General features: G+C 38.7%; 1 protein-coding gene across 1 annotated transcript in view; it reads left to right on the forward strand.

The window, feature by feature from the left end:
* The first annotated feature begins 1,322 nt into the window (after positions 1-1,322).
* Positions 1,323-14,727, forward strand: part of ND-13B (NADH dehydrogenase (ubiquinone) subunit ND-13B) — a 31,932-nt gene continuing 18,527 nt past the window's right edge. Inside the window, exons 1-2 of the mRNA XM_068225002.1 lie at positions 1,323-1,407; positions 1,496-1,657. Of these exons, the coding sequence (XP_068081103.1) occupies positions 1,384-1,407; positions 1,496-1,657 (186 nt within the window). The 5' untranslated portion in view covers positions 1,323-1,383. The remainder of the gene's footprint in view (positions 1,408-1,495; positions 1,658-14,727) is intronic.

Consider the following 14,727-nt stretch of genomic DNA (forward strand, 5'->3'; position numbering starts at 1 on the left):
ACATAACCTTGTATCATTAAAGAGTAAATATGCCTACATATCACCAGCTGTTGCGTGTAGTTAAATACGTCAAAGGCCTATACTCATTATGATTGTGTGAGAATGTAATAATAATAGTTACTCACCATTGAGTTATTAGTAAATCTGTAGTCTTGTCTTGGAATTGCACGTAAACATATCTGCCGCATAACCTCGTCTTTCGTAAACTTAATGCATGCACTTCGTTATCACTGCCGGAATTCTCCTTAAAGTTGAGTACGCAACACATCAGTACCATTACGTACAACGGTATTAACAATTGGCACCATTAAACGAATTAAAACTCTTCTAATTTCAGCGTTACATGGCCAAACTCATTGCTGTGTTATTACTGAAAAGGTTCAAGCTTGCCTCCAGATTTTGACGTCACAGTATATTCCCAGAACAGTTGTGAGGCCTTATATATCTAGGAGGTGTTGAATCGACGCGGCTTCTCTCTAAGAAAGTTCTGTGAAAATTAACTACTCCATGCACATTATGCGAAATTCTATACTAATAATAATAATTATAGGCTCAGTGACTGGGTACCCCCCGGACATAATATACATATTAAACAAATATTTAGATGACACGGACATCATATTATAAACATACCATAAGATTCACGTTTCATTAATAGTTGTGTCACTTACATAGTTTTCATAACACTCCCGACTATGCCTACTTATAGTAGGTTTTGTTTAATTTTTGTTATTATACAACTCTAGCAGAAAATGAGCACAATGTTCGCGTTACTATTGTCTTTTGTCGCCTCTAGCACATATGTTAATGCGTTGTTCTTTTGTTAAAAAGATCCAGATTCAGTAGGTAAATTCTCATTGGTAGGTCAGATGCTCTTTGATAGGTACGGTTTAGGGTAACACGTCGTTAGTCATATCACATGTCATTGGTAAGCTTTCATTACACTTTGCGCGATATCTACATTCTAACCCTCTATTTGTGTTATTCCATCCTTAATACTAGATCCTTTAGTTGTTGTGTTCTATCCTTTGTCCTTCCCAATTGTAGACCCGTTCCGTATTTCAAAGTAGAAGACGCCAAGATGGGTCACTTCGGCGTGAAGATATAGTACCTTGTGTCCCCGTGCTTACTCCTATGTCTATTACACTTACACCCACAAGATGTAGATTTTCACCCATACCAGTGATCTTTGCCCTGTGAGATGAAGTATTTCTTAGTCACCATAACTAAATGTTTCTGAGTGTTCGACAGTGTTTCATTTACAAAGTATTGGAACTGGGTGTTAGTTAAATACAGAGCCCAACCAAATATCAAGAAAGAAAGACTGGGTACCCCGCTGTTCAGGGAAGCCCATTAATTTCTAAGGAATAAGAAGAACTTGAAATGGCATCGGGTGCACTGAAAAAGGTATCCTTGATGAATAACAGAATTTACAGAAGGGAAAGGGTATTTGATAATTAAAACTAATCTCATTCCTGTGTTCATATATTTCTAGAACACGGGGTTAACAGGTCTGGCAGTTGCATTAAAACCTCATCATACTTTGGGTGTACTGTATGGCAAGATACTCAGAGCTCTACAGCTGATGCCTCCCGATGCAGCTTACAGAAAATATACAGAAGAAATCGTAAAAGAGCGAGCAGAAATTGTTAAATGTGTGAGTAATAATGCCATGTTAATAAATTCAATTGTGACAATAATAGCCTAGTAATAATTTACAAAATCATCTTTATAATTTGCGTGAAAATGGAATGAAAGTGGTTTGGAACGAATAAGTAATAATTTCGCTCAGTATTTCTACCCCTAACATATTAGCACAATGTGGTGATTTAGGAAATAACACGTAAACTTACGACTACGGGTGTGTTAGCAGCGTGGCGTTATTTTGTTCCTAACCAAGGTAGCCGTTCAGTTCCCAGCCACTGCATGTGGGTTTTACGAAACTAAATGTCACGTCCTGTGCTTTCGGATTCCACGTAAAACTGTAGATCCCATGGCTACGTTCACTATGTCAATAGTGTTGTAAAACTACTATCTTGCTTTTTTAACTTACGGCCGTCCGGCTCAATGGTTTACGTCCTGGCCTTTGGTCACAGGGTCCTGGGTTCGATTCCCAGCCGGGTCGGAGATTTTAACCTTAAATGGTTAATTCCCTTTGCTCGGGAACTTTGTGCTGTCCTCAATATCCCTGCAACTCGCACACAACACTAACCTCCACCACAAAACATGCAGTTACATGGCAGATGCTGCCCACCGTCATCGGAGGGTCTCCCTTACAAAGGCTGAACGGAAGTTAAAAAAAAAAAAACTTACGGCCATACACTAGCCGTTGAAGTCATAGTGCACTAAAAGTGGCTAGGACCGAGCTCGATAGCTGCAGTCTCTTAAGTGCGGCCAAAATTCAGTATTCGGGAGTTAGTGGGTTCGAACCTCCACTGTCGGCAGCCTTGAAGATGGTTTTCAATGGTTTCCCATTTTTACACCAGGTAAATGGTACCTTAACCCTGGAGTGGTTGCGATGGGTCTACGAGACCCGGGGGGATATACTTATTGGTGTTCCTGCTGTTGGAATGCACCGAGCGCTTCCCCATCTCTGATAGCTTCTTGGTTCCCGACCTTCAACCGAACACAGTAGCCCGCTCTCAGTTGCCTTGGAAACTTTGCGCGTACAGGCTGTTCAGGGTCTTGCAGACCCGGTGCGATTGTCAATGTTGGTCTTTTTTGTCAAACTTCGCATTGTTAGTTTAGTACACTACTTCTTCTGTGTAACAATGGATGAAGTTAATTCTGCCTGGATTCGTTCCATATTGGAGTAATATGAAGAGGAAGAAGCTCTTGGTCATTTCTGCCCAACAAACAAAGAGGAAGACATCCTTCATCTGCCCCAAGGGCCAAAATTTCATTTGCGGAGAACATGGACGACTTGTCTGCAGAATGTGCATAGAAATTGATGAAAGCAATGTTTCTCTGTACTTCGATGATTTTCCAAAACTAATTTGATTTGTAATTCACACATACCTAAAAAAAAAGTCCATATTTTTGTACCAATAGTTCAGATGTAAAGTTCTCAAAAATACGTTTTATTAAGACTGTGTAGAAAATAGATGAAAGTGTTGGTTTGTGCATGTAGATGCAGGAAAAAGTGAAAAAAATGATGTAAAATACATTTTACTGTTTCCATGTTTTACCTTTCATAAGTTAACAGAAAACAATAAGTTTTTCAGTGTAATTATAAAAATACATTTTTTGGTTAAGAAACAGGATAGTTAAATAACTTATTGTAGTCATGTAAACTGCATTAAAATAAATGAAATAATGTCCTATAATACTGTAATTGGAAATAAAGTGTAAAAATCTAATAGTAAAACACTGAGAAAAAATGGGTCTGAGAGACCCGGTGCGACCATTAATATTGGCAAAACCCATGCGACCACTCCAGGGTTAATTAAGGCCACAGCTGCTTCCTTCCCACTTCTAGCCCTTTCTTGTCCCATCCTCACCATAAAACCTATCTAGTCGGTAGCAGTGGGTTGAATAAATGTCCATTGGATTCTTCAAACTGTACTATACACCTCACCACTCCCCGCCAAGTAAATCAAGACCAACCACATCCACGTCCTCACTTTCTTAACTGCATCTGCCTTTCAGCTATGAAAACACCTAATAAGATGAAGCACTGGTACCCGGAGATGAGGCAGTGCACCGATATATGCTGCTAATTAACGATGCTACGACTAAATGCATCAGCGCCAAAGAAATTGGTTCCATTGTTGCTGTAGGTTTTTGCAGGCCTTCCCTTTCAGCGACAAAGTGCCTGAAGAAACATATTGGTGGATAGTCCTGAAATCAACTCTAAATGGGTAGCACGATATATGGCTCATGTAAACAAGAATATCCAAGCTTTTGTCTAGCTTTTCAAGGAAAGTGGTCCGTCTAAGTCTAATCATACGACTTCAAAAGGAGCTGCTTCCTGAACTCGATCTAACGGTAATGCCACTGGGGCCTTTCAGTTCTTTTAGCTTTATATCTTTGACAAATGGAACACTTGGAAATAATTTGCTTAATTGCTTTCTGTCCTGTAACCCAATATTGCCCTCTTAATATCAACGTTGGACTGCGCAGCTGTATGACTTGTTTTGTTGTGTAGATTCTTGCTAAACAAAACTACCATTGGCGGTCTAGCAGCTGATATAATTGGGTGTCTGAAGTCTTTGTTGTCATCATGCTCATTTATGTTTGTCTTAATGCTCAAAATTCCATCTTATCTGTCTTATGCTTGAATGCTGGAAACTACCTACCTTCAACTCCAGAAAACGATTCTCTTTGAGTAGGCCTATATATTTTATGATGAAAGTCTGTGCATTTTTTAATTCTCTAACAATAAGTTCTCTTCTGTGTTGCTCTGCAGGGTATGCAAACCTGAAGATCAACCTACTAAACAATCTGAGTATACTTTTAAAGAATATCGGCAGAACCAATCATCACAATCTTCATTTATTGCCGTTAATGATTCTCTTGGAAAACATCATTCTCATTAATCTGATTTGAAAACATTGACCACCAGACGAGTTGGCCATGTGTTTAGGGGTGCGCAGCTGTGAGCTTGCATTCGGGAGATAGTGGGTTCGAACCCCACTGTCGGCAGCTCTGGAGATGGTTTTCCGTGGTTTCCCATTTTAACACCAGGCAAATGCTGGGGCTGTAGGCCTGTACCTTAATTGAGGCCACAGTCACTTCCTTTCCTATCCCATCGTTGCCACAAGTTAAGACCTATCTGGTTGATGCGATGTAAAGCAAAATTGTAATAAAAAAAATAAAAAAAGAGTCTTCTAGTGGATCTCAACCCCATTCAGGGCCCTCCCATCATTTTGATTCAGATAAATATTTCACTCCGCATCCTCACGACGGTAGATCAACAGGATTCTTATCACCAGAAACATGTCTCCATTGGTCTGTGTGAGACTACCTCTTAATTTCTATCACTCTGTAGCCAACAAAAGTTAACCATGAATCATCATGACGAATCCATGTAAGTATTGTTTATGACTTGGTCCAAATAAAAGTCTTAGTTGTCCAATACCGATTTATGTAATCTGGCCCCTGTAGTGGCTGCTAATAACTCTAATCGAAGAATTGTTATTTTCTTTAATGGACAAATCCTTATCTTTAAAGCTTGGAGCAATTGCACAGCCACTCCAGTTACTGGCACAACTCTCAAGGAAACTGCTGAAGCATATGCCAATTGACTCACATCACAGAATGTGTACAGACTTAAATCAACAGTATTAGATCCAACAATTCACCAAGGAATTTTTATATTATTCAGGTATGGAAGTTCTTGGATCCATTTTAAATATTCTCAGAGTGCTCTGTTCATAACAGCAGAGCATAGTGATACAGGGCATGTAAATCCAATAGGATCAAACATATTGTTAAACATGGAAAAAGCATTTTTCTTTGTTACCTTTCCTGGAGGATTGAAATGGAAATCTTGTGAAGAAAGTAATAAAGTATCAGCCAGTAGATTCCATAGTAGTCCCAAAACTTTAGATTTACATCTCCTTTGTATCATGGATTTAAAATAGTATGTTCCCAGCCTCTCAACTCAAACATTTGTTCCTTCATAATACCTGAAGATCGTGCCATAAATCTTCCTTCAGATTGTCAATGTAGAAGGTATTTTTCAGAGTCTTTATATGGAAATAGAAGTTTCAAGTTCATTGCCTTCAATAAGCTTGATTATATTAGATATATGGCAATTAGTAATGGCAGCTAATAAAAAAAAAATCTATTGCAAGAAACCCCAAATACAACTCTGTGATGAAGAACTTTCAGTTCTCCTTCTGTATTGAGCCAGAGAAGACTTAGAAAATCCCAATCTCCTCCGTAAAGACTTCTCTGCAAAAATGTTTTTCATAGTATCACCTATCACACCTATTTGCTCTTAATCACAATCACAGCAGAACTGCTGGTACCTGTTTCATTAGATTAATTCCCTTAACTAAGCAATCATTTAATGATGAACCTTGAGAAGACATTGAAAACTGGTCTGTACCTCTTAGTGCTGTTTTCATTTAAGGCATGGCGGTGAAGGCAGTAAAGCCCATAGTTAGAAAGTTTGGATTGAAGGACTTCTTCTACCCATTCATCTAATACTTGCTGATAATCTTGCAATAAACCTTCAGTCAACAACTTATTCTGGGTGGTTTCTAATTTTCTTAAAGACAATTTGTCAGGAAGAGGAAGATGACATATTTTCCAGGGCATGTGAACCTCAAAACGATCATCACTTTTAATAGATACTGTTTCTTTAAAGTGCTGTATAATAGCATACTTAGATTCTTCTTCTTCTTTGGTTTTCTGCTCTGCAGGATCGCTAATATCAGTCAGTTCTAAATTCCATAACTTAGAAATTTTAGAGTCCTTGACACATTGCTATCATAGTCATGGCAATATTATTCTTGCTTTTAATATTAGGATTTCTCCCCATTAATGTCCACCCAAGTTTAGTTTTTTCTTTTATGACCCCACAAATCCACTCCGCTGGCATAGCAGGGGGAGAGGTGATACTCCCAGGTGGCAGATAGGGCGGTCCTAACTGGCTTGCCGGCGGATTTAAGCGAAATAAAATAGCTCTCACGGACCAAACGCAGACTAACAGTACACCCACGGTATCCCCTGTCTGTCGTAAAAGGGGTGACTAAGGGATGATCGAATTAGAACCATGAGACTACTTGTAGTTACTACCATCAAGTGGGGAAGACCATGGGTCGCTTTTACTTGTGAATAGTGCCACTATGTTAGGTAGCCTATACAATAGGTTTGTGATTAGTAGCAACAGATTGTGAATCAGGATGGGGTTTACCGTACCCGTGGTAGTACCATGACATGCGGAACACTATGGGCCTACATTGCCTGTAATTAGTACCATTATGTGAGAAACACCGTGGGTCTGGCCGTTGCCTGTGATTAGTACCACTATATGAGCGACACCTTGGCTCTGCGTTGCCTATGAATAGTACCCACTACATGAGGAACACCATAGGTTTTCATTGCTTGTAAATGGTGCCGCAATATGAGAAACACCATAGGTCTGTGTTACATCTGCTTATTACATTACCTGTGAGTAGTACCATAATATGTGGAATACCCTGAGACTATGCTACTTTTTATTAGTACCGCAACATAACAAATGCCATGGTTCTACTTTCCGAGCGATAAGTACTATTATGAGGGGCCGATGACCTGGATTTTGGATCCCTTTAGACAACAAGCATCATCGATTCAGGATTGTGTTTTGGAAGCAGTCCCTTGGTCAGTATATACTATTGATTTACAATAGTTTCTGTGAATTTGGGGCATTGCAGATCAAATCCACTGATTGTTTTAAATTCATATTCATCCATTCATTCTTCGTCATCACGTTTTGAATTCTGGTCAGTGGACTTTTAAATTGTCATTACATTTCATCTCATTTTGTACCTTTAGGGACCAATGACCTAGATGTTAGGCCCCTTCAAACAACAAGCATCATCATCACTTTTTATGACCACCAGGCTGCTTGTAAGCTTTATGTATTTGCCTGTCATAAACTCTCTTGCTACATATCCCCAATTAACACTTCTATAGTGCAGGTTTTTTTAGCAGTCAGATCAATTTTTACACGTTTTAATTCTTCCACCCTATGGCCTTTTCTCTCTGGAAATGTTGTCGCAAATATTTTCCTGATCTAAAGTTCCTAAAGTGCACTTGTAACTATTAAGCTACGTAAACAAATCCTTTATGAGTTGTTTACAACCATCTGTTTAACCTCCATCAAAGAATCAACTATAATCTCTTCCTTTCTTGGGTCATAACCCATTTCATTCAATGTTTTCTTCTTTGAGATTCTGAATCAGTGATTACTGTCAATCAATCTGTCACTACTGATTTGCATTTAGAGCAGTCGCCCAGGTGGGAGATTCCCTATCTGTTGTTTTCCTAGCCTTTTCTTAAATGATTGCAAAGAAATTGGAAATGTATTGAACATCTCCCTTGGTAAGTTATTCCAATCCCTAACTCCCCTCCCTGTAAACAAATATTTGCCCCAATTTGTCCTCTTGAATTCCAACTTTATCGTCATATTGTGATCTTTCCTACTTTTAAAGACACCACTCAAACTTATTCGTCTACTGATGTCATTCCATGCCATCTCTCCACTGATAGCTGGGAACATACCACTTAGTCGAGCAGTCTCCTTTCTCCCAAGTCTTCGTAGCCCAAACTTTGCAACATTTTTGTAACGCTACTCTTTTGTCGGAAATCACCCAGAACAAATCAAGCTGCTTTTCTTTACATTTTTTCCAGTTCTTGAATCAAGTAATCCTGGTGAGAGTCCCATACACTGGGACCATACTCTAGTTGGGTTCTTACCAGAGACTTATATGCCCTCTCCTTTACATCCTTACTACAACCCCTAAATACCCTCATAACCATGTGCAGAGATCTGTACCGTTTATTTACAATCATATTTATGTGATTACCCCAATGAAGATCTTTTCTTACATTAAGACCTAGGTATTTACAGTGACCCCAAAGAGAACATTCACCCCATCAATGCAGTAATTAAAACTGAGAGGACTTTTCCTCTTTGTGAGACTCACAACCTGACTTTTAACCCTATTTATCGTCATACCATTGCCTACTGTCCATCTCACAACATTATCAAGGTCTTTTTGCAGTTGCTCTTATTACTCTGTACAGAATAACATCATCTGCAAAAAGCCTTATCTCTGATTCCACTTCTTTACACATATCATTGTTATGTATATAAGAAAACATAAAGGTCCAATAATACTGCCTTGAGGAATTCCCGTATTAATTATTACAGGGATAGATAAAGCTTCACCTACTGTGATTCTCTGATTTCTATTTTCTAGAAACATAGCCACCCATTCAGTCACTCTTGTCAAGTCCAATTTATTGCACATTGAACATTGCAGGATTTTGCCCAAATACATGTTCACAATACCCATGAAACAAAATGAACCATTCCTCCTACCGCCTCCTACTATATATAATTACTAACCCAAGAAATATAAAACTCATTTTAAAAAAATTTAGTTCTTAATCGGAGACCTTGGCAATACGGCAACACTGTATAAGGAAAATAAATTATTTCGGCGGTATAAGACAATAAATAAAAACACATCAGCACTTTGTGGGTGGACTCATTTTTGCCAGTAGTCTCCTATGATCTACCCTATCGAATGCCTTAGATAGGTCATTTGTGGTACAGTCCAATTGACCTCCTGAATCCAGGATATCTACAGTATCTTGCTGGAATTCTACAAGAGCTTCAGTGGAATAACCTTTCCTAAACCCAAACTACCTTCTATCAAACCAGTTCAGAAAGAATGCTTTTCCAAAGCTTACATGTAATGCATGTCAGACTGGCTGGCCTGTAATTTTGAGCTTTATGTCTGTCACCTATCACCCTTTCCTTTATACACAGGGGCTACTATAGCAACTCTCCATTCATTTGGTATAGCTCCTTCATGCAAACAATAATCAAATAAGTACTTCAGATATGGTACTATATCCCAACCCATTGCCTATAGTATATCCCCAGAAATCTTATCAATTCCAGCCGCTTTTCTAGTTTTCAGCTTTTGTATCTTACTGTAAATGTCATTGTTATCATAGGTAAATTTTAATATTTCTTTAGTATTAGTCACCTCCTCTATCTGGACATTATCCTTATAACCAACAATCTTTACATACCGCTGATTGAATACTTCTGCCTTTTGAATATCCTCGCAGCTATGTTGGAAACGATATGGAAAGGAATGTGATAGTAGCAGGTGATCTCAATTTACCAAATGTCAATTTGTTCATTAATGATTCCTGGAATGTCCTCCTTGGAACCTCTTTCTGCCTTAAAGTACCTATACATACCCTTCCATATTTCACTAAAATTTGTATGACCACCAATTATGCTTGCCATCATCGTATCCTTAGCTGTCTTCTTTGCTAGATTCAATTTCCTAGTAAGTTCCTTCAATTTCTCCTTACTTCCACAGCCATTTGTAACTCTGTTTCTTTCCAACCTGCACCTCCTTCGTAGCATTTTTACTTCTCTGTTATAATATAGTGAATCTTTACCATTCTTTACCACCTTTAAAGGTACAAACCTATTTTCACATTCCTGAGTTCCGAGGAACATTCTAATGAAAGGAAAAAAGGTAACATTTCAACAACATCTGCCTGCTAGTAATCAAAAGTTTCAAACACTCTTCTAATAAGAGTTGAGATGTCACGCCCCTCGTTCTTTTCCCTTCCCTGCTATGCATTACTGCAACACAGCTGGATTGACATTTACAGTCCCTGGAGAACATTGTGCCAACAACAAGTGGCCATGTATTTCACTATTATTTTAAGATTTTAAGTTTAACCAGGTTTGAGTTATTGTTCAGTATGCTGAGTGAACTACTTAAAATAAGTTGAATGAATCTGTGCATTCATAAAAACATCATGATTTTAAAAGAGACATAAATGAAAATATACACAAAGTGAATGCTATCAGTGATTATGACTGTTTTATAATAATAGCCTAATAATAACCTCCCCTGCGAACCATGTGACCTTGCCATAGTGGGGAGGCTTGTGCGCCCAGTGAAGTAGATACCCGAGCCGCAGGTTCAACCATATCGAATGGGTATCTGTCGAGAGACCAGACTAACGAATGGTTCATAGAAAGGTGGGTAACAGCAGCCTTTTGGAAGTTGCAAGGGTGACACTCTAGATGATTGATTGTAACAATATTCAACATGGCTTAGCTGTGTTGATACTGCTACACAGCTAAACACGACAGGAATCTATAGCTATAACTGGAAACTCCCAAGGATATGAAGTTCTCTCTGTATGAAAGATGTACTGATGATGGCTTCCTCCCAGGTAAAATATTCCAGAGATAAAATAGTTCCCCATTTGCGTCTCCGAGTGGGAACTACACAAGAGGAATGTGGATACTGACATTCCATGAATCGGGGCATCGAATGTTGGAAGTTAGAATTGTAGTATTCATTCAAGGTTATAAATTTCATTATTGGTTCCGTATTGAATTAAGATTACATATAATTTACAAAGTTTATTCCACCTACTCAATACTGTACAATAATTGCAATGTCTATAAATACATTATAATATGTTATCAAGGTACTAGTTTCGACCCTATGTGGGTCATCATCAGCCTAACTAAGATACACTTAAGGATTTGCCGAAGTCCTAAAACAAAATTACATTGTGGAAATAAAATTTAAAAGAATGAACTGTGTATGTTTTTTAAGGCTTGTTTGAGGAGTCCTTGGACTTTTTGTGTAGGATATTTTTTAATTGCAGAAAAAGAACTGTGTATGTTCAGTCTTTTAAATTTTATTTCCACAATGTAATTTTGTTTTAGGACTTCGGCAAATCCTTAAGTGTATCTTAGTTAGGCTGATGATGACCCTCATAGGGTTGAAACTAGTACCTTGATGACATATTGCAATGTATTTATAGACATTGCAATTATAGTACAGTATTGAGTAGGTGGAATAAACTTTGTAAATTATATGTAATTGTTGTAGTAGGTTAGCGAATCTGAAAAGGAAAATGGATAGACTAAAGTTAGATGTAGTTTGAATAAGTGGAATACATTAGCAGCAAGAGCAGCATTTTTGGTCAGGCGACTACGGAATTATCAGCACAAAATCAACAGAGGAAATGAAGGAGTTGGTGCAACCGTACAAAAGTACCATCTCCCGATTTGAGGTTAAGAAATTTTCGTAAATGATTAATAACGTTAATGTTGTGACAATCATGTAATTTTATTAATTTAAAATGTAAGAATGTGATATTATAAAAGGAATTTATAGTAGGGAATATTGTATCTGTGTATTTTTAGATTTGTGTAACTTTTTTTAATTTTTATTTTTTTACAAGTTGTTTTACGTTGCACCGACACAGATATGTCTTATGGCAACAGTGGGACAGGTGAGGGCTAGGAGTGCGAAGGAAGTGGCCGTGGCCTTAATTAAGGTACAGCCCCAGCATTTGCCTGGTGTGAAAAGGGGAAACCTTGGAAAACCATCTCACCCCTCGTTCTTTCCCCTTCCCCTATGTATTACTGGAACACAGCTGATTGACATTCACAGTCCCTGGAGAACATTGTGCCAACAACAAGTGGCCATGTATTTCACTATTATTTTAAGATCTTAAGTTTAACCAGGTTTGAGTTATTGTTCAGTATGCTGAGTGAACTACTTAAAATAAGTTGAATGAATCCGTGCATTCATAAAAACATCAAGATTTTAAAAGAGACATGAATGAAAATAGACACAAAGTGAATGCTATCAGTGATTATGACTGTTTTATAATAATAATAACAACCTCCCCTGCCAACCATGTGACCTTGCCATGGTGGGGAGACTTGTGCGTCCCAGTGAAGCAGATACCTGAGCCGCAGGTTCAACCATATCGAATGGGTATCTGTCGAGAGACTAGACTAACGAATGGTTCATAGAAAGATTTTGGAAGTTGCAAGGGGGGTTCGAACCCAACTTTTAATTTGGGTACCGATCTCAATAGCTGCAGTCGCTTAAGTGCGGCCAGTATCCAGTAATCGGGAGATAGTGGGTTCGAGCCCCGCTGTCGGCAGCCCTGAAGATGGTTTTCCGTGGTTTCCCATTTTCACACCAGGCAAATGCCGGCGCTGTAACTTAATTAAGGCCACGGCCGCTTCCTTCCAATTCCTAGGCCTTTCCTATCCCATCGCCACAATAAGACATATCTGTGTCGGTGCGACGTAAAGCAAATAGCATAATAATTTTAATTTGGGTAAGAGTCTAGTCTGTACATATGGCTTAGCAGTGAAGATTGTGCAACTTGGGAAACAGTGACTGTATCGGTATAGACGGTTGAAATCTGTTAAAAGTGTTGCAACAAGTGGTTTAAAAATCCGGGGTGTGGCCAGGAAGCATATGCTGAAGATGGTAATTCCTCAGTGTGGTTGGTCCTGCAAGATCGCTATTTGCAGATCGGCAGCTCAGTTACCAATCCAGTAGCTCTGATTTTGAACGACGTTGCGTTGACCACGAGACGTTTGAAGATGTGGCCTTGGAGCATTGCTTCCAGTGGACTTTTGCAGACATGATAGCCACGTGGAGCAATCCTATATATACATGTGCGCATATGCAACGATTTTATTACTATTACTGTTCATGATCATTGCGGTTGCTGTTGATGACGATTATGAAGTCTTGGCTGTACGAGTTGTTTACTGTTGCATTGTTGTACCATTATAGAGTCATGACGTGTGCATTACTCGGTAATTACAAGTTCCCAATGAGCAGTCGGTGGAAGCTGCTACATGGTGTTCTTTTGTAAGTCAGACTCTGGATTACTCCACTCTGAAGAAATACACACTGTGGGTAGTGTTTTATAGGTGTAACTTGGAGATAATGCATTGTTATGCACAGAACTGTTTATTGCCAGAAGAAATTGTCGGCCAACTGTTCAGTGCTTGGTCATTCTTTGATTGATTTGACGAGGCATTTGTCTTGCATCTAGCCCACAGAATTTGTCTTTCAACATGGGGAAGTTGTTTAACAGAGTATAGTGAGGTGACCGATATTTTTTTTTTTTTCAGTTATAACCTGGGATGAGTAGATTCCACGGAGATGATGCTAGGTTTATTGTGCTAATGCATATAAGGTTAAGAATGGGCAGTCGTCTTATCCGTAGGATACCATTAATTTGAAGCATGACCTTCAGAACGATGTACAATTCTTTCTTTGTAAATTATAGATGTTTGTGGATGTTTAGTTTTGTAAGTGGCAAAACGAGTTGGTCTCATTGCGTGATGATTGTTGGTGTTTGTTTTATTTTGTTTCGGGAGTAAATTCTAGTAGGGAAACTTGTAGCAAATCTTTTATTGGTGGAGTAAGGAAAAACCAGGCATGCTACCCAAATTTATTTTCAGAGTTAAATAGTGGCAGGTAAGGTAATGAAGCAAGTTTAGAGCCTTGTCAGCCTGATAACTGTCGAAATGGGAAAAGGAATTCATTCATGCTTTACAGAGTCAATTATTCCTGTAAATCTTTTGCAGGTGGCGGCCAATTGCATTATTTATATTTTATTCAAGTTACCATTTATTCATTTCGTGTATCAATTTCATCAAAAAGTTACAAGGGCACCGGGTAAGCTACTACGACCAGTATAGTGAATGGATTAGTTTTGTCAAGATAGACACCAAACCAATGCTCACCACAATAGTGCAGGTCTATATGCCTACTAGTTTAGCAGATGATGAAGAAATCAAAAGAATGCAGTATATGAAGAGAGAGAAGATTTAGTATAATCTGTAAAAGGTGATGAGAATTTAATTGTGATGGGAGACTGGAATGCAGTGGTAGGTCAAGGAAGAGAAGGTAATACAGTAGGGGAATTCAGATTGGAGCAAAGGAATGAAAGAGGAAGTTGGCTGGTTGAATACTTGGTTCAAACACCACAAACGATGGCTGTATACATGGACGAGACCTGGAGACACTGGAAGATATCAAATAGACTTCATAGTAGTTAGGCAGAGGTTTAGAAACCTGGTGTTGGATTGCTAAACTTCCCCAAGAGCAGATGTGGACTCTGGCCACAACCTGTTGGTCATGAAATGCCATCTGAAGTTGAAGAAAGGAAGGAATGCAAGAAGATGGG

The sequence above is a fragment of the Anabrus simplex genome, chromosome 1, assembly GCF_040414725.1.
Source record: "Anabrus simplex isolate iqAnaSimp1 chromosome 1, ASM4041472v1, whole genome shotgun sequence".
In the NCBI taxonomy this organism is placed as follows: domain Eukaryota; kingdom Metazoa; phylum Arthropoda; class Insecta; order Orthoptera; family Tettigoniidae; genus Anabrus; species Anabrus simplex.